Below are 21,373 nucleotides of genomic sequence, written 5' to 3' on the forward strand. Positions count from 1 at the left end.
GAATCTCTTGCCTAACCTCCATGCATCTTCAATACAATAACCGTATTCTGTTCTTTCTTATTATTGATGGAATAAGAAGATTCGGCCAAAGAACAAAGCAGAAACAAAACAAAAGACTATCCAATGTCACATAGCATAGATTCAAGTTCAGAAAGGGACACCCTTTGGTTAGGAGTTTAACACATAGTTCATGAAAGAGGAAAACAGCCTAATCCTCATTTATTCTGTGATGCCCACATCTAAATATTTGTATGGCCAAAGGTTTAGTTCTGGATAGATTATACTATGGGTGTATGAGAAAGAATGACTTTAATATTCATATGTTACAGCCCAGTCTTGTGAATCTTGAAGGTCTTGGAAGTAAACTTTAAAATAACCCTGTACTGTAGAATGTGCTGATTCCTACTTAGCGTGTTCCTTGCTGTGTGAGGCTGACTGCTTAATGGATTGTCACAGACCTTTCTGTGGCTGAGAGGTATCAGAAACCTTGATGGTGAAGCAGTGACAAGGGAACAGGAAGATGGGCGAGGGAGCTTTGACTGGAGACTTCACTCTTTAACTTTATGCCCAGTTCCATAATTGGGCTTTCAAATGTAATTCTACCTGCCAATTTACACTTTACCAGAGTTAAATCTTATTTTTAGTTTCATTTCCATGAAAAATGTGCACTTTGCTCTTGATTGATAGATGTGTTTTGACAGTTAATACAGGTTTACCCAGTCAAGGCTTGTTTTAGTTGAAGGTGAAAATGGAAGAAAAAGAAAAAAATTACTGCGACAGATCTCTGTATTTCTCATTTTATTGCATTCGTTGTTTAACAACAATAATACTCATTGGCAAGAAATTTATTTACACTAACAAATTAAATTTAATCACAGGTATTTTTAGATTGGTCAGAAAACAAAGGACCACTGTTATATTTTGCTTTGAATGCCTCTGAAAACCAAAGAGTAAGGAATGTCATTGAAACAGTACATATTAACCAAGCACAAGAGAACAATTCAGACATGGCACTATTGTCTCTTTCATGCAAATGAATAGACATCAAAATGTACAAATTAAAAGTTTCAGGTAACATGCTACCCACACTTGCTGAACTCAAAATTATTTTCAAACAACTTTTTCTTATTGATATATAAAGAAAGATGAAAATGAATCAAATTCTTACAGGAGAACAGAATTTATTATCTTTCTGTTATTTTTCAACTGCCCAGTTTTGAAATGTGTAGCAGGTGTTATTAGTGGTTTGATTGCAACACCATTAAAAATACAAGAGCGGTAGTTATGACATCAAATAATAGTGAAGGAAGCATCTGCATATGTAGGTAAGGAATTTCACCAAGCACTAACTCAATTCGCTGTTGTTGGGAGGTGTCATCTCGCTGGAGTGCCTCTTCCTACTTTTTTAGACAATTTTAATTATCTCTGGTCAATTGTTCTTTCATGAATGAACAATCACAACCTTAATAGAAAAAGCTGGGTGTATGAATCAAAGAGCTGAAAGAATCAGAAGTGTACACCTTCCAACAACATAGACTCACAACCACCTGCATTATTTTTGGTGACAACCAAATGCCATTATCAGCACAAGATGACCAAAACGCCATTACTTGGCACAAGAAGTCAATAAATGGTCATGTGAGGGCAGCACTGCCATCAGAGAGCCAGGCGTTAGTGACTAAAGCTACTGATTATGTCATTTTGGAAGTTTGAGCCAATGCACAGGAACACACAGTGTGACTTTTAGCCAAGAAAACTGTAGTCTGCCATTGAAAATGCCCAAAGCTGCATAAATGTCTTCTGAGCTCTAATGCAAAAAAAAAAATGTGCAGTCTCAACACCAAAGCATTAACTGAACATTTGAGGAGATTTTAGCTTACTAAAATACCATGTATCTAATAAATCAATTTTACCAAAATATATAAACACAGAGAAGGATAAATGCATTTAGTAGGAATACCTACATTAAAAATAAAAACCCTCTTAAATCTATGAACCATTCAATGTATAGACAATACAAAATATGGCAATAAGGCTCTGATTACAGCTCCTAACTGATGTTACCAGGCTCCATATACAGTATTTTTTATGCCTTGTGATTGCCGCGTTGTGTGGGTAAGGTGAAGATATAGTCACACAGATGTAGTTCTGAACACCTACGCAGTGGCATGCATGTTGAGGAGTTATCTGTTCTGCTCTATTTCTTACCTCTTAAACACTGCCGAATCCCTCGTGCTTTGGGGCTGGGGAGGGCCAAGGATTGGAAAGCATTCTGTTTTGTTCCTCCCCAACTCTGAGGATCTGGAGGCAGGTAGGTCACAGGTCCATGCCGCTCACATATGTGAACCCTCAAGTTACAACCATTCTCTCAATAAACCCACAGACACCCGCAGTGAAGGACCCACTGTCTACCATAAACATACTTTGCTTTCACTTTTTGGGGAAAAATTATTCTTCAGGCTTTTTCTTTTCCCTCCAGCTTCTGTCAGGCCTATTCTACACTGCTACTTCAAGTTATTAAGATGTGTTCTGTTTACTTTTTCCCTGGTATTTTGAACTAAGACTAAATTTCCTGAGACTTTAAATACTCAAGACAAATGCAAACAAAATCTGCCAGCATACCCAAGCTGGTTTTCAGGAGTGAATCACTGAGCACATTCAGATTTCCCATAACACTGCTTTCTTTGGAGAATATACCCTCCCCTTCTTACTATCATGAGAAGAGTTCTGGTAGAAGACACGGACATCTTACTGATGGACTTTATCCTTAATCATTTAGCTTTGGAAATGTGCACAGGTTGGAGAGGTGAATTAGAAAAGATGGAAAGCTGGGCTTTTCATTTCCATCTTCGTTTTTCCTTCAAGGAGCAATGAACCCTTAGCATTAAAGCAGGTGACACACACCTCTGTGACCACTGTCCCCCAAAGTGCTCCTCTATTCTAGTTGTGTTGGGAGTACCTTTAGTGACAAGTGGCATTTGGAAATTCTTAAATAACTCAGTGTAATGAGAGGGCTGTGACACAAAGTATAGATGTTTCTCTTAGAATTGTTGGGACTCCTTCCTCCAGAATCTTCTTGAACATTATTGTTAAACATTGAATGTCCTCTTGAAGCTTAGTCTAATCTTTCACACTTATAAAGGAATTAGCACATCTACAAAAATGCACATTTCATTTACCTTTTTTTTTAAACAATGTAAACTTTAAGCACATGTTAATCCTATTACACAAAGAACTTCGGGGAGAATTCTTTGTCCTTAGGGAAAGCAGTGCCATAGGGGTGAGTTGCCAGATCAAACAACCTGTGGAGGTCTTGTAGCTTGGGCCTGAGGTATTTAGGGATTTTCGGTTACTACAGGGTCACAGGCAGTAGGAAGGGCTAATTTGGTTCTCACTTTTCCTCTTGCTACCTTGTTCCTAACAACAAAGGAGCATAAGGTGGATGTTCCCACTCTGTGCCAAGTGAAAGCTGAGTTTGGCATTAGCACCTATCATATACTGCGATCATTAACTGCTGTGGTTACAAAGTCTGTGTGATATTGGCAGGTGGGAAGGGGTTTCTGCCTAATTGAATACCGAAGAACACTTCTGATTCATTGTGTGTGTTTGTGGGGGGCCAGGTAGAGAACAAGGAAAGTATCCCATAACTGTGAGTTACTTTAAGGGAGATGGTCTTAAACACAGTAATCTGTTATAAAGTTCTTCTGTGGAAATCCTGATCCAGATTCTGCTCCCATAGTGCTCTCTGTCTACGGCTTGCATCACTATAAACCCCCTCCCTGCAAAACATCCCCAATACCCCAAAACACTTTTGGCTATTGTTAAGAGTCAAACTGAGCTGTTCTCTACTAAAATATAGTGCACAGTAACCAGATATTCCCTTTTTGTTTATTTTCTGATAAGAAAAAAAAAAACCTGCAAAGTCTTTAAAGTTCATGAGACAAACTACTTTGTGTTAAAGTGTATGGACACTGAAAACTACTAGCATTAAAGGAGGATTGTGCAAGGCACTGGAACCTCGATTAGTTACCATGCACTACAGTCAAAGAAATAATAGTAAAACAAAATGCTCACAAGATCTGAGGTCCTTCACTTTGTTTTCATACCCTTGTATCAATCAGTTTATATCTTGTTGTTGGACAATCAAATCAAGTCCCTTTTACAATTTCAGCGGTTTGAAGTAGTAATGTTAAAATAATTCATTTAGATCTGAAATTACTATAAATGAACTTAAAAATCAAAATGGTTATAATATACATTAAATGATTTGAGGAACAAGAATCTGATTTTTAACATTATCAATCTGAATTTGATCTAAACACTGCAGTATACAAATAAAGTTATAATAAAGAACAATACTTCTAAGACATTTAAGAAAATACAATATAATAGATCATAAATTATGGGCGAAGACAGAGACTTATAGACATTTCCAATATATACATTCATTTTCAAATATTACCGAAGTGTAAACATAACTTCAAATAATCATACCACTTGAATACAGTGAAAGTTCCAGTGTGATCCAGGTTACTTTTTCTTCAAAGAAAGCGAAAATGGCAAAAATTTACAATAGCAAGCACAAGCATTATCAGATTTTTACTAATTTAATCTTCTAGAAGTATGAGGAAAGATTTGCTGAATTTTGTAGTTCATTAACAGTTGCTCCTGGTTTCTTGTGATGTTAATAATAGGAAGCACCAGACATCTCTAGATATTAACAAGTGTTGAGTGTGGCAGTTTCATTATCATACCCAAATGAAGATAGACAGAAAAACCTAAAAGTGCCTCTCATAACTGTAAAAGCTACTCGACATCAGTGTTTCTGAGGAGTGAATTTATGATCTGTACCCAGTAACAAAAGGGCTGAAGCTTAGCAGACCAAACCATACTCTGGCACAGAAAAGGAATCAGACCTTGAGGAAAGAATAACACAATACATTTCTAGTTCAGACAATTCTAGAACTTAGATATTAAAAATAATAAAAGTACAAACTCACCATGTTAAAAATATGAGGTGGGGTTATCTGGGGAGGAGTCTCCTTACATCGTCTGCTATATAATACTCAAGAGCCATATCCCATGCTCTGCGTGTACAACACTTCTACCAGAGACATGGACACAGCGCTGAGGACAGAGCAAGACCCCGTGGAGCAGAAGAGGTAAAATACTTATTTAAAATTTTTCTGGCCTCAAGTCTTACTTTGAAACCTGTCCATTGGAAAGTGGATGACCTCATTTTTGGAGCCAAAGCAGCAAAGAGAACAAGATACATAAGCATAAAAAGCAAAATAAAATACAGAGAAACCTCATCATCGGAAATTTCTCAAGATGACTTTATCTTTTCCTCTTTTTGCCCTAGTCTCCTGCACTCAACTAAGTTCGGTGAAATACTGAAATCCTTAATACTGGCTTTAAAATAAGCATAAGTTCTTCCACTAGCAAAATGTATCCTATGTAACGCCTTAAACAAACTTCAACTATAAAGTGGAAATCTCTGGAGTATGGTAGAGAATGGCTCAGAAAAACCATTCAAAATATCTCTAAAATGCAACCGTCAGCTTTGTTTTATAGGAACGTTCTGTGTGCTCAAAAAAAATTGGTTCTCTGGTTGAATGTTACTCAAATCTAAATTTTCTCTAACTGGTATTTCTAGTTTTCTTAAAAGTGTGTTTGTTAAAACACTGAGCCCACTTGGGAAATTCTGAGTAGAAAATATGTGACAAGTTCCTGACTGTGTCACAGGCAGGCTGAAGACCAGCCAGAATGTTCCCCAGGAGAGGAAACCTGAAAATGTTGGTTTCCTTAAAAATCAATTTCCTGTTCAATTTGTTGGGGGCGGGGGAGGAACTGTGTTGTGTTTGCCAGTGTTGCTGAAATACTCAGGACACAGCGGTAGCAAAGTAAACAACAGATCCCAACATCCCATGGCTGCATTAAAGTCTGACTTTTTCGTCTTTGTTCAGCAACATCTGGAGGATAAATGTTACCTTCAAAACCCCAAGGTATACCCACATCCACATTCTTAAGGCTTTTACTCTCTTCTATAGTCAACGAATAGCTATGATTTTCTTCACTCTTTCTGATGTCCAGCAAGCAGGACCGTGTGCTTGCTCTTTCCTTTAGTACAAAATTATGTGGCACAACACCCATACTCCACCATGGGAATGTTCTCCGCTCAGACCCAGAATTGAGGAAGGGCTTTCCCCACACACTGGCCTGAACTCTGCAGCCCTAGAAAGAAGTACAGGTCCCAGATCTTGCTGGCAGGGTGCTCTCTGCCACACAAATATGTGCGAGCGGCTACTTTCAGGATCCTACACTGAAAATTCCAAGTGCTCCATTAACACCAGGGGGTATTCTGTTCTCGTGGCAGGGCCTGGCTGGTTCTCCATGCGGCACAACATGCCCAACACAACACAGGATGTTGGTAAGGAGGAGAGGAGAGGAACACAGGTACTTTGTGTCTCTCCCAAATAAGATCTCTGGTTTATTAATAAACCAAAGATGGTTTGGGGTTATCTCAGGGGTTAAAATTAGGAGTGCATTCTATTTTTGCAGAAAATGCAGTCATTCAACACACGGTTCCTCAGTCTGTCTAGAGCAGCATTACCCCATAAGCAGTTTCTTCTTCTGGAGGAGAACAGGGCAGGAAGAGGTGGGCCATCTCTTGAGCATCCTCACCCCCTGCAGGGTGTGCTACTGCTCTCCAGGGCCTTCTGTTGCAGTTGATGTCATTTTTTCCGTCTTTTTGGACTTCCTCTGCATCTGCTCTTGTTCCTTCCTCCTCAGCTTTTCTCTTTGTTTTTCCATTTTCTCTTGGGCCTTCCGAGCCTTCTCTAGAGACATCTTCATTTCCTTTAGTTTTTTTTTAACCACTGCTCGGTCCTGAGATGATGCCATTCCAAGAGCCTGCAAAGAAAGCACATACACAAACCGATTTGAAAACTGATGGCTCCTCTGCTTATTATGAGGTTAACATCATAACATATTCAAACTCATAACTGAAACATGGACAGAAGAGCTCAAAACCAATTTTATTTGTTAAAAGTTTGTATACATTGGGGGGTTTGTGCTTTTTTGTTGTTGTTGTTGTTCTTTTATTCTATGAAGTTCCTTGCAAAGTACACCCTAAAGCTCATTAAGAAAATGCTTTCCAATTGTTTTTTAATGAGTAAATGAATGAAAAAAAAAATCCTTCTTCTCCAACCTTTGTGCTATAGACATTTACAGGCAAAAGTATTACTAAACGTATCAAATTTTCAAAGGTAGGCATGGGTACCCGCTGCCATAGAGGGCTTCAAAAAGGACAGAGAAAACTGGAATGGTTTCTTTTTTGTCAATGTAGTAATTTACAATGAGAACCAAAAATATCTTGGGGCCAGAATGCTCATGTCAGCATGACCAGCCATTTTCTCCCTGTGGGCAGACATGCAAGCAAGGGAAGCCTGATTATAATGAGGAGGTTGCTTGATGAGCCTGGAATTCAGAATAAGGGGAGTTGGTTGCATACTTTAAATGTTTCATGACCTTCAGCATCAACAGCGGGATGCATTCATCTCCCCACAGGGACAGCCTTGTCAAGGGGGCCTTCATATTCACAAGTTATTGATTGATCTCTAACCTTTTCAAGACTGTCAAGAGATACTCATCTACCTGTCAGCCTAGCAGGGGGCTGGGGTAGTGGGAGAGGGTGTGTGGTGCTGGTTGTACGCTCTTTTTGCCCTTTTCCACAGGGGTGGATGCCACCTCAGTCTCTGAGATGGGCCAGACTCCTAGAGGAAATGAGAGTGAGGTCCAGGGGGAGGGAAGACTGCCTGCATATATTTATAGAAGAATGTTCTGGGGAGAACATCATCCCAGTCTTCGAGTGGTGCAGAGGGAAGAGGGGGTGTGGAGGAGAAATGAATAAGGAGAGGAAGATTCATGGCTCTTAACTCCAATGTGATGAAAAGTCCACAGTGGCCATTATTAAAACTCATACTACATGGGAAGTAAGCAGAGTTAATAAATGGACCATGTGTTGCCATGTGAAGTAATGGAGTGGGTCCCTAGCTCTCCTGAGCAGCCTACCTCTTGTTTCAGAACCCATGACAGACTTTCTGAAACTGTTTCCAACTCGGAAATAATTCATCAGCCTTTCTACTGACTGCTGAGAATTCTCCTTGGATATGCAGAATGCTCTTATCTAATGAAAACATTTTAGGTGCTATGAGTATTGCAAATCATACCTGGTAACCTAACACAGACAAATAATTCTTTACCTTAAGTTTATTTCCATCCAATTGCAGGAGCTGCTCTCCAGTGATGTTTTGGGCACTGAATTCAGAGACATACTGCTCCAGATTTAGGCTCATTAACCAGTGAGAAACCTGCTGCACACTCCATTCATGAACGGCCCGACTCTGACACTGACTGTGTTTGGGAGACTGTCCATCATCAAGGATCTGAGGTAGGAATGTCGTAGTGTTGTTAAAGGACCAAAATGCTATGGTTCCTATTATGCTATCAAAAGAAATTTCTTAACCTACTAGAGCCACATTTATTTTTAAACCACAAAATGATAATGTTTCTAGTACTGTTAAAAAGAAACATACTTATTACCTACACGGTTTTAGGTCTATGGAAATTTTTAAAAATTCCCCCAAATAAAGTACCATTATTAATGTAGGAAGTTTAATATTGAAAAAAAAAAAAACTAATGTTGCAAGCTTTTATATCAAAACACTCTGGAAATAGCAGATATAGAAAACAAACATAATTCTCTACATGCAGTGCATCACTCTGCATTTATCCTCTGATAAGACATTAAAGTTATACAAAACACATTAAAAATATTGAGGGATCTTTCACTTGGAAGAGGAGAGCATTAACCCCTCGAGTCTTCTTATGGGAAACTTTACAACTATTATTTCACTGAGAAGCAAGTAGACCTGAGAGGAAGGTGGGGTGGGTAATATTCACAATTACTTTTAATACTTGGGGAAACTGAGGCTCAGAAAGTCTATATGATCTGTCCTAGATAACACAGTAAGTAGCAGAGCATAACAGGAAGTGGTTTGTTAGAAAATACAGGCTTTGTCCACCATGTAATATTCCTTTTAATAGTGCAAAGGGGCAGGTTGGTTCCTACAACTGCTAAGCTGAGAGGAGATGAAGGCAATGTTAGGTTTCATAGAAAAGACAGGGGTCACCTCGGTGACCCACATGAAGAACACAGAGGAGGGGATGGGGTAAGCTGAGATGAAGGCAGAGGAGATGCTATGAATGGGAGGAGTCAAGGTAATGGGGATGGCAGATACACAGAGGGACTTGGAGGGGACAGTTAGAACTTCTTGATTCAAGAACATTTTTTAACTAACACGTAGACAAGGGCAGGGAACAAAGCTACTTAACACAAGGAAACTCTATTATGGAGGAAAGTGTTTTTGTATTGTTTGATTTTTAAATCATTTGTAAGGACAGAAAAGCAGGTTCAAACAATACCACATAAGGCACCACACACAGCTCACCTCGTCATCTATCATATCCAGGCTCTGAGTGAGGGGCAACAAAGGAATCAAGAAGAAAAGGGTTATAGAAATAGGACACACAACATCAACAGTACACAGTTTTAATAAACTTAAAATCATACCAAACTTGAAGAACACAGGTAGAAAAGTTTACAGGGAAAAGAAATTTTACAAAACAAATTTCATGTTAGAAACAAGCATGATATTTAAATAAGAGCAAAAAAATCTTTACTTACGTTGTTTCTGCCTACCCACCCCCACCCCTTTTGGGGAACTAAACGAATCCTTAATGTAATTTCCTGCCTCTCTTATATACATTTATCTCCTGAAAATTCTTAGCAGTGCTGACCTTGACGCTTGCTTCTAAGTAAGTGGTTCTCACCCTATTTTCCTTCCTTATGAGAACTGTGTTTCTCTATTGAAATGATTCCATCAGGATCCACACCACATTCAGAAGGAATAGCAGTCTTGGTGGAAGCGAGGGAAAAAAAGGAATGGATAATTGGTGAACTCCCATATGAGCTGAGCTGTTTTTGTTCTCCAGTGCCCAGCCTCCCCACTGTGTGACCCTAGAAATGACGTTGTACTTTCTTGATGAGAGAGAGGGAGAGAAATCACTCCTGGTTTCTATACAATAATTTATCCTAAAAACCATTTTCCCACGAGAGTTCATGAGACAAATGTCTGATCACAGTGCCACTATAGTACCTCATCTGATGACAGTGCTAAGGACTGAGAGAGCCCTGGTGTTTTGGGTTCTGCTCCTAAGCCGCTCAGGTCTGCGGAACTGGTACTGCTGGGACTGAAGTCATCATTGAAGGTAAAATTCTGGAAAAATAAAGAAAGCTCAGTGTTAAAGGGGCACGACAAGTGAACCAGAGGCAGGTGTGTTTGCAAGTTCTCAGAAGGTTCTTTTTAAGCGATCTCAGAAGAAACTCATGCTGGGTTCAGTAATGACCTTCAACCGGGCAGTGGTTGAGAATGCTGTGCCTTTTGTGCCTGATTGAGAATTCTGGTGCTTTCTTCATCTGATGAAAGGAGAGGTGTTTTAGAGAAATGATTCTTCAATCTCTCTCCAAGGGTACAGAATTCATTATCCTCTGCTACTGCTCAGAGGAGTAATATTAATAAGCCTATCTTCTTTGACCCTAATTGTGATGAGTAACAGTGTAAGTAAAAATACAAGATGGTGTGGAGAGGCTGAGTTATTAGGAACAGATGGTGATTCCTAACAGGAAGGTAGCTGGAGCACCCCTGGGAAGGAGTGCCTGTGGCTGTCCGTGATAAATACTGTGAGAAGTGGCAGATCCACTCCTGGAGGCAACCCTTCAGGATAATGAGTTCTGGGGGAGGACAGTCTGAAACACGCTGCGTGTTCCATGCTGGAATGAAACTCTCATGGCACCAGCAGATAAAGAGGCTGGGCACAGAACAGATAAGTGGGGCTGGAAATCACCTGGGGCTGGGGAGGTGGAGTATGTAAACAAGACTTCCATAGAACCTCATTAACATGTTCAGAGGATATTATAATCAAACTTAACAATGGCTACCTAGCTGCATTCGTGGAAACATTTTAAACCAAATCTGGAGTCTCCTCAGTTCATGATGATGGTAGAATTACTCAAACAATATTTACATGCCTCAGATCCAATAGTAAAAGACTCAAATGCTCTACTGCTGTCAATACTTTCGCTAATACAAGTAGACTGGCTGGATTCCCAGGAACTCTAAGCACTTGGCCAACGACCATCTTGTTTCATGTTCCACTTCCTTAAAACTTGGACTGTTAGTTTTCCATTAGGTTCCCTTGTACTGGGTTTAGTTGGTTATCCAGAATAAACACCACATCAGAGGCTAGGAAACTAAGTGCCAAACTAATTCCAAGATTTGCTAAAACTTCATAAAAGAAGTCTAAATCAGAGCACATGGAGCTCGGTCAGTAGAACATTTAAGCAGCAGGGTGTTTAACACAGAACGTCACCATCTGGTATTGTCAATGGAGACACAAACTCAGGCCCCAGGCAAAACCCTTTGAGCTGTTAACCTCAAGAAAAGAATTAAATTCAAGTAACATTAATTACATGTTTCTGTTTGAGAAAGAAACGTGAACATAGAAAAAGGAGACCAAACGACGTGTGAAAGTTAGCCACCATATGTGTTTCAATAAAATGTTAGATAAGGTTTGCAGTGTCATGCTGGAAATAACCATCATACAATTAAAAACAAATCACACTCATGCATATAATTCCTAATTCTGGGAAAATTCAAGAACTTCGGTGACAGAATTACAACAGCTGTTCAGCATGGAAATTTGATATGAAAAGAAGGAGTGAGCATGGTGCCGTGTCAGCACTGGTTTGTTTTAAGGAGTTTCACTCAGATGTATCAAACACATGTTTAGTCCCGAATTTATCTGTTTTCCAGTAAATCTTGAAGAGCACAGCAAAATAGTTTTGTAATGTAATTTAGAGTACTTAGTCAACAGATCTATCATACTGTTTCATGATTTGAATGCATCTTTTCCCAGCATGGCTTAACTGTCAAACTGAGATTAAATAGCAGTACGTGAAAAGACAGGCAAACCAGAGAGAAATGTACACTCTAGAATGGAACAGTGCTAAAGCAGGTGATGGTTAAGTGAGGCTTTCTTCTCCCCACACAAGAAGCACCACACGTTGCTTGTGGCAGTGTTACCACACTGGTTCCTTGGATCCAGAGCACACACAGGTTGAGGACGCCTTCCAAAGACTGAACAGGAGGAGGGGTTTGGGTTTTTCTTGTTTGCTTTTTTAATCCATGTGTTTTCTACCTTAGACCCCGTTTTATCTGAAATTATCTCAGGAGAAGGCTGAAGGGGACTTGTAGGTGAAGGCAGGTTCCTGAAGGAATAGGATCCTTTCCGGCTTTCATTAAACCAGGAGAAAGGCATGCAAGGGGAGCGGGTGGAGGCCTGAGCTGCAGAGGGTGGCTTTGCTTTCCAGTTTTCCAGCCTGCCTCTGAAGATCCTGTTTTGTGAAAAGAATGGATGTTAGACAAAGAAAGACAAAAGACTTAAGCAAATTCTGAGAGAACTCTCAATTTAGCTTCAATAGTAACTGAGAAACTCTTCTACTCGGTAGAGTAAAAAATTTGCAAGTTGGGCTATAACACTAACCTTACTAGTGACATTTTTTGCATCTAAATGGATTCTGTGACAATAATCAAAGCTCTCACACTGTTATTGCGATGGCAAATTTTATAAAATGTACCTATAAGTGCATGTGGATGAACTAAGCCCAGGGAGGCCATCCTGTAGGAACTGCTCTTGGGCCGACTATCACAGCAGCCCCTTCGCCTGGGTGGCACATCAGTACCTCATAGCAGCTCTCAAATAACATCCTTCCTGCCTTCCTTGGGACCCGTGCTCCCAAATGTCTAACATTTTAGAAAATGATACATTTAAATAATTTGGCCACTTCAGGGTTTGTGACACTTGGAACACAACATGTAGCTTAGTGGCTTTTCATCATTTGGGTGTTTCTTCAAAGAAGTAGCACAAGACTTAAAGTCCTTGTACCCCCTTTGGAGGTTCAGAGTCTTGCACCTCCTGAGTATGTGGCCATGGGCCTTATCTTGGTCTGCATCTGTTCATCTGTGAAAGGTGTATTTTTATGTCTCTCAGATGTGGTTGTTAGGAATTAAATAGCATATGTGAAAGTGCTTTGAAAACTAAGTATTAAATTCTATGTTTACTGTTTAACATTTAAAGGATTTAAAGGCATTTAAAGAACACAGTATGGAAACAGTACCTTCAATGCAGGTACTTTCATATTTATATTTATCTTTTGGTTAAGAGAAAAATTCTTGTCAGGAGCCAAAGTAGGAACATGCAGTGGTTTGCATGCATCTTAGAGGAGGTCTGCCTCACTATGTCCAAATGTTACTTGATGGAATGTCTATTATTTGATAGTTGGTCATGTCACAGCAGATTCCCTTTCAATTAAAAGGGATTAAACACCATAGCTAGATAATTTCTGTCTCAGATGTATCTGAAGTCCTTTCACATCTCATTTCAAATATATTTTGAAATATATTTCAAACTGATATAAATAGTATAACTCCTAAAACTTCCAGCTTATTCAAAATATTGTGAGAATCAAATGGGACAATAACTGAAACAGCATCTTATAAACTGGAATGCAGTGTACAAATATAAAGTGATTATAAGAACGACAACTAAAGAGAATGGAAAAGTCAGTGTGGTTTTGGGAAAACATTGAAATCAGCAGTTCCGTGAGTAAAATTGTTAAATTGTTGGTTACATTAAAGATTTCAAAAGGTCTGATTATGTTTAATAGAGTATTTAAAAAATGGGGGGGGGTCTTCAAGGATAACAGATAAACATCAACCAGAGATGTGTCAACCATCAATTTCATCCTGAAGTCTAAACTTAAAAAAAAATCCTTAAATCTAAATACTTATGTCATAAGATAGGAGGAGTGAACTCAAGAAAGTATGCTAGCAGAGGCTGACTGGTCTGTAAGAAGCATTTTTTAATCCCTAGGATATGGACAAGTCTGATAAGAACCATCTGGTGCAGCTGTTTCCATTCAGATCTTAGGCACCCAGACAATGAATTAGCATTGGGGGAGGACAGCAGAGGAGTCAACCTGGAATTTGTATTTTAACATTAGTCTGATCTGATTCAAAGTTTTTAATACTTTATTCATACTATCCAGAATGCAAATATAATTTTTTTTTGGGGGGGGGAGAGAAAAGCAGATTATTTTTTCTGATAGAAAACTGTTGTGCTGGTTCCCCATCCCCGAATTTCCCCCTTGCAGGTAACACCATGAGAATTAGATGTCATCCCAACCTTGGTCTTCACTGCAGTTGGGGAACTTCTAAATCTAGGTTACACAGGAAAGGGACAGCTGTCTCCCAGACCCTCTGAGGGATGGAAGATCTTATCTCCTTAATGTCCAAGAATTCAATTTGGGAAGGACCTTGGGTTCTTTGCCTTTGGAATGTAAATATTTGCTTCAACAGGGAAGATAAGATTAGTGACTCCAACTTTATAGCCCTGGGAGTGTCATGGAGCTCCATCATCTCATTCCTCCTGCTCCCTCATCTCCTTAAGATGTCACCACATACCTCTGGGGAGGTAAATTTCTCTGCAGTTCTATCTTTCCAGTCATAATTTAACTTCTAAGACTTGTCTTTTAGCTTAGTTCACACATTCCAATAAAAATGTTGAAAATACTCTTTGCACATATCTAAAAATATGTTCTCTGTGGTCCTATTCTTGTAATTGGGCATATCTGAGGAAAACTGGACCTGCAGATCATGTTCACCTCTGGCTGTCAGTTTCTAAATCAAGGAAATTTTTAAAAGAGTTTCATCCATAATTCCAATAAAATTCGGTAGCACTTAAATGGTTATAGTTTTAAAGTTTATAAAGAGGCCATAATTAATGGCAGCATGACAATCTAATCCTACTTCCAATTGAATTGCCTTTGTAATAATGCATTTAGGCTACCACCACTTTCTTTAAAAAAAAAAAAAAAGTAGGCAGGAAATAGGAATACTGTTTCCTGAAGTGTCATTCTCTTGCTTTATTAGAAAAGGACTTTTGGTAGTACAAATCCTGGCCAGACAACATTAGGAGGGGAAAAATAAAATAAATTTTGAAGGCCACAACTAATTAATCACTTCCATAAAATTCTTTCTGCCAGGAAAATACTTAAGATGAATAATCCCATGTGGAGTTGTATATCCAGCAATTAGGACAGGTCCTGGGGCCACATTCTTATACCTTGTGGTAAGCAAGGTCATGGAACCCCCAGCCTCTGCTGATACCCAGGTGCTTTCTGCCACTTCATACAACAAGGTAATGGAAAGATGGAAGACATGCAAGTAGAAATCAATGAAAGATCACTTCCAAGGAGTCAACCACTGTCCCCATAACTGTAAACCACCAGATTTGGGATACTCTGAAGAGTGTTTTACATGAGGTCTGGCTGGGTCCCTGTGGGGGGCTATCTCCTATCTCCCTCACTGTATCTGTGACTTTAAAGGTCCATGACGAATAAAGCCCTGTGTGCTTCCTCGCATTCCAGATGAACTGAACTGAGACATGCTTCCATTTGCTTGGAACTACAGATATAGAATTCTCATTTTAAAAAAAGAAACAGCTAAGGGCTGGGGATATAGCTCAGTTGGTAGAGTGCTTGCCTTGCAAGCCCAAGGTCCTGGGTTCAATCCCCAGCACCGCAAAAAAAAAAAAAAAAAAAAAAAAAAAAGAAACAGCTAGGTGTGGTATGCTGTAATCCCAGCAACTCAGAAGGCTGAGGCAGGAGAACTGCAAGTTCCAGGTCAGCCTGAGCAATTTAGCAAGACCCTCAGCAACTTAGTGAGACCCTATCTTAAAACAAAAAAATAGAACTGGGAATGTAGTTCAATGGTAAAGCATCCCTGGGTTCAATTCCCAGTAACAACAACAACAACAAAGGAACACTATATTACTTTAAACTAGAAACCTATTAGTCTACCAGACATACTTTCAAAAATAAACACCAATTTCTTCCTGGATAAATTGAACTACTGGGCCTACAAAGGAGCAGAAACAATTTGGTAGCAGATGCTTAATTTTGACTACTCTATCTGTTTTACATTGTGGAGAAAATGTTAGGAATAATACAAAATCCTTCTTTCTCTCCTTTTTTGCTTCGCCCCTTCCTTCCTTTCCTAACACTTTCTTTCCCTTTTCTTCTTTCCTACTCCCCCTAAAAAAATCAAGATCAGGAGAAATTAATTCTTGATGGATCTGAAAATAATTTCCATAAGATCAAAACAGGAATGTGTTCTGTACTTCCCTAAGCTTTTCTTTAAACTGTACATTAATGGCTTGTAATTATTTTTGGAAACAATAGATTTACAAGTCACTGAGATATCCCTGATTATTTTATTAGGAATCAGAAGAAAGAATGGCTTCAAATTCAGTCTTCCCTACCCCAAGGTATCATGTGGGGTGTAGTACTTCCTGGCATTTAAAAGGTTTACAGCTGAAAACCATATAGAACAATTAATTCATGTATATAATTTTGAAACCAATTTATCCTGGGGCTGGCATCCCCAAATTAAATTGCTCAAACATTCCACAGTGATTTTTTGTTGTAGTTTTAAGTTTGAATACAAGGTATGTGGAGTATTCAGAATCGAACTGGTGGTCATCAAAATATCATTTAGAGCTGGGCACAGTGGTGCACACCTGTAATCTCAAAGACTTGGGAGGCTGAGGCAGGAGGATCACAAGTTCAAAGCCAGCCTCAGCAACTTAGTGAGGCCCTAAGTAACTTAGTGAGACCCTGTCTCAGAATAAAAAAAAAAGGGGGGGGGCTGAGGTTGTAGCTCAGTGGTAGAGCGCTTGTCTAACATGTGTGAAGCACTGGGTTCAATCCTCAGCACCACATAAAAATAAATAAATAAATAAATAAATAAATAAATAAATAAAATAAAGGTATTGTGTCAAACAACAACAACCAAAAAAACCCCTCCACATTGTATCATTAAAAAAAATAATAAAAGGGGCTGGGGATGTGGCTCAGTGGTAAAGCACCTCTGGGTTAAATCCCCAGTACTCCACCCCCCAAAAAAATATATCATTAGAGTTCACAAACTGTCAAAACAGGAAAAACATTAAAGGAACACAGAATTCAAGCAGATTGTAAAGGAAATTAATTGAAGAAAGACAGCTGCAACCAGAGATTTCATTTATCTAAATAAGAAGAAGTGCTTCTGTAAGTTTCCAACGTCCACTCACGAGACAGAGTGTAAAGTCAGTTCTCAGGGGTAATAGCTCAGGGCCAACTGCCCTGGACATATCCTGCTCTAAGAGCTGAGTTCTTGTCTAAATCTGTGATGGATCAGCAGTCTATCAAAGATGGACACTGTAGAGCGTTAAACTCATGTGAGATGATGACACTATTCCCTAATCACCCTTCCCCCAACCAACTGGGAAGGTTTAAAATGAAATAGAAAAAGAATTATATAAGTAAACCTATACTTTCAAAACATAAATGTTAACTTTAGGATTAATAAATATATTACTCAGGCATTTGAGTAAATTTGTGCCATTAGAAATGTGCAAGATAAATTTGACTATTGAGTCTGTCTTAAAATTTTATTGCTAGTTTTGGTGTTGGCGTTTGAACCCAGGGCCTCAGGCATGCTAATCATGTACTCTACCACTGAAGTATACCACAAGCACTCTATCTTTAGATTTTTAAACTTATTAAAACTCACTTTAATGTTCTAAAACTCATTTTAGATTTCTGTTTTTAATGTATAAAGTTAACCACATTGATAAGCGTAATGGGATATTTAGAGTCACTACAGTTAAAATTCTTGCCTTAGATTTTTGAGAGCTTTTGTAAACATGGAAAAGTGTTTGCCTATTAGGTATGTAAATCTGTTGGGTTTCAGGCATTTAAAGTACTTAAAATGAAAACTGAATATTAAGTGCAAATAAAAGTGGGTTCTTCTTTTTTTTTTTTTTTTTTTTTTCCTTTTGGTACCAGGGATTGAACTCAGGGGTACTTGACCACTAAGCCACATTCCCAGCTCTGTTTTGTATTTTATTTAGAGACAGGGTTTCACTGAGTTGCTTAGTGCCTCACTTTTGCTGAGGCTGGCTGTGTACTTGTGATCCTCCTGCCTCAGTCTCCCAAATTGCAGGGATTACAGGCAAGCGCCAAAAAAGTGGGACAATTCTAGGGTGAATAAATCTGCTCTATAAGGCTGGGTTGACATTACCCAGAGATTTCATGAAAGCAAGTACTTTTGCTGGCCAGGCAAAGGTGAGGTGCTTTTCTATTCACATGCATGTGCATCTCAATCCTCAACTCTGCTAAAAGTTGTTTCCACTCAGCCCCAATGACTGGTACGTGGGACCATGCCTTACTCAGCAACAGGGTAGAGCTGCCCTCCAGGTACTTGTCATAGGATATAATCTAAAATTCACTGTCATGCCTTGATTTATCTAAAGCCTCTGAGAGAAAAATCATCTTGAAGGTTTGCCTGAAGTATAATCCCAATAGCCCACTCATTCTTCAAAGATGACAAAAGTCTTTCTTGGATGAACAAGACTGCCAGTAAAATATGGATGGAGAATACTTTTACATCCCTCCCAGCAAACCTGCTTCAAGTATAAATGATAATGATAGCCATTTATGTTTATTAAGGACTTAAAGTGTGCTTAAATGTGATCCTTTCAATCTTCCCAACACTCAGAAGAGGAATGCATGACAGGTGTGTACGTGTGTATATGTGAGGGTGTCTCCATTTTACAAATGAGGAAACTGGGGCACAGAGAGGTTAAATAACTTGTCCAAGGTAAGTAGCACAGTTAGAATTCAAACTCAAGTTCTTGACCATTTGCTATTATGCTCTTGGCTTTCACTGAAAAGTCACTACCACACTTACTATGAAACTATTATTGAAGATGATGTAGATAAGTACCAACTGTACTTTTTGCTTTATTTTTTCTATTCAATTTATTTTAGAATAAATTATGTTGTGTAGAACATGTACTTTTGTATATAAACAAATTATTTTTGGAACAAAGAGGAGTAGCCTGTAAATGATTAAAAGAATAATCACATGAATATGTGACAATTTACAGACCAACTGGGTAATGAGTTAGAAATCAAAGGAGGATTTTTCATAGAATCACATAGGTTAACACTATTCAACAGAAATATGAATCTCGTGTATTTTCTAGTAGCCACATGAAAAAAGAGGTAAAATTAATTCTACTATTAATACCTTTTATCTAATCCCCAATGCAAAATGTTCTATCAACATGTAATCAATATTATAAAATTAATAAGATATTTCACATTCTTTCTTTTCATACTGTCTGAATATAGCATGCATTTCTTCCTACAGTACATCTCAGTGTAGACTAGTCAGGAAATATATCTAACCAGAGGTGACCACAGTGGATAAAGCATATGGAGGTGGACAAGGGAGTAGGGATCATGCAATTTTAGTCCAACCCATTAATTTTTTGATAGGAAACCAAGGTGACTTACCTATGGAAAAGTCAGGGCTACCACCTTGGACTCCAGCTCAGTGTTCTTTCCACTGTTCACACATTCAAGGTGAATGTAAATTCACTTCCACAGAGGCATGCAATCTCCCTCAGAGACATACACCTTTGCTCACAGGGCTTTCCAGTCAGGGACTAAACTGGGAGCTTCTCCACAGAGCTCCAAGTAGATGCTCCACTGGTAACAGTGGTCGCCTGTTCTGGAGTTGAGGAAAGGATTTTATCTGACCCTTGGGTGTGTCCTTTAAGGGATGAATAAGTCAGATGACTAAATGCTTCCTACTTTTGTTATCTTCTATGCTTCCTGTTTAAATTGGAATGTTCATTGAGCATTTATCTGAAAAGTTATAGAACCAAATCACATTTCTTTGTTGGGTTTATTTATTATGATTATTATTCTCATCTATTTCTCAATTTGTTTCATGCTGGTCATGAATCTGAGTCATTATCTTTCCACGAGGAATACAACAGTGTAAACCCTACTCCACGGGGAGGAAAAACCTAAAATCAAAACCAAATTTAACAAATGTCTATCCTTCTTAAAATCAAACAGCCACAGGTTATAACTGGCTGATGACCTCAACAGATTTTAACAACCTAATAAGAACTGGATAAAAAGCCTAAAAGATAAGATTACTAACTCAGTCTGTGAATCCTTCCCTCCTTTATCATGGGGTGAGGAGTCTATTCTGGGCTCTTTATAATTGCAGTGTGACCCTGCAGCTGATTATACTTATGCCCACCTACCTGCAGGGACCCTGTGAAGCCAACTCACTGCATTAAGCTCCTACTGGGCAGTGATTCTGTTCATCCTGGAATATATTTTCTAAGGTTCAGGGCCCATTATCAATCCATATTAGGAGAACAGAGTCTGTCATTAGAGTTGATTAGTGTTACCCAATTATTTCCATTGTGCAAAAGTAATTTTTTTGAAGTAGAAAAAATTCTTCTGTTCTCATCCTATTTCAATTGCATGAACTCCTTTCCATCCTGCCAAAATTCTATTATGAATAATTATAAAATTGTGATTCTAATTGAAAACTCTTTTGTAGCATTGGTATGTGAGGAAATTTTTGTGAGTAGACACAGGGGGAATCCAGAATTAATGTTCTACAAGGATACCAGTGGCCAGGCAGCAGAGGCAACAGCCTGTTGCAGGTTCAAGAGCTGAGCTAACTGAGGTGACCAGTGACCACCCACCCTAGACCGTCTGTGGCTTTGCTTATGGTACAGCAAGCACTCATCAATACCATCAAATATATGCTTAATTTTCACCTACAACCCAAACACTGCTGTGTTCACCCGCTCTTGGTTGGAGCCCCAGAGGGATTAGGTAGTGACTGCTTCTCGCCCAGGGACTAAGGGAAGGACAGTCATTCCAGAAGCATCAGAGTTTCTCTTCCATTAGGTTTTGTGCATCTCCCTCTATCTCCTTTAAATGGCCTTGTTATTTTTTTTCTATTTTTGTTGTTGTTGTTCTTAGTTTTAAAGCACAAAGTAAACTCTTTTCTATTTCTCACGCCAAAGTCCCACAAAGTTAAAAACAGCTTTTGAGTTGTATATTGCCTAGATTTACTTTATTTTTTCCTGAGATTGTTTTCCTCAGTGTAATAAAGGTGTTCTACCCTTTCTCCATTGTACAGCATAAAGGAAAACCAAGCAAAGTAATTAATTTGGGAAATGTTTTTGTCTTCACCCACCACTCATTTTGTTCAAATACCAAGGAGATTGTATAATCTGTCACCAAGAAAAAGTGTGTGTGTGTGTGGGG

The 21,373-nt window shown here is 38.8% G+C and overlaps 1 protein-coding gene across 10 annotated transcripts in view; it reads right to left on the reverse strand.

The window, feature by feature from the left end:
- Window positions 1–783: 783 nt before the first annotated feature.
- Window positions 784–21,373, reverse strand: part of Ppp1r9a (protein phosphatase 1 regulatory subunit 9A) — a 310,969-nt gene continuing 290,379 nt past the window's right edge. For 5 of the 10 annotated variants that reach the window (XM_047560855.1, XM_047560857.1, XM_047560852.1 and 2 more), the window contains 5 exons: window positions 12,322–12,517; window positions 10,221–10,340; window positions 9,513–9,536; window positions 8,265–8,447; window positions 784–6,912 (listed from right to left, as the gene is read on the reverse strand). In XM_047560855.1, coding sequence (XP_047416811.1) covers window positions 6,700–6,912; window positions 8,265–8,447; window positions 9,513–9,536; window positions 10,221–10,340; window positions 12,322–12,517 — 736 coding nt within the window. In that variant the 3' untranslated portion in view covers window positions 784–6,699. The remainder of the gene's footprint in view (window positions 6,913–8,264; window positions 8,448–9,512; window positions 9,537–10,220; window positions 10,341–12,321; window positions 12,518–21,373) is intronic. The other 5 variants (XM_047560859.1, XM_047560858.1, XM_047560856.1 and 2 more) reach the window with 3 other exon arrangements.

The sequence above is a fragment of the Sciurus carolinensis genome, chromosome 8 (assembly GCF_902686445.1).
Source record: "Sciurus carolinensis chromosome 8, mSciCar1.2, whole genome shotgun sequence".
In the NCBI taxonomy this organism is placed as follows: Eukaryota; Metazoa; Chordata; class Mammalia; order Rodentia; family Sciuridae; genus Sciurus; species Sciurus carolinensis.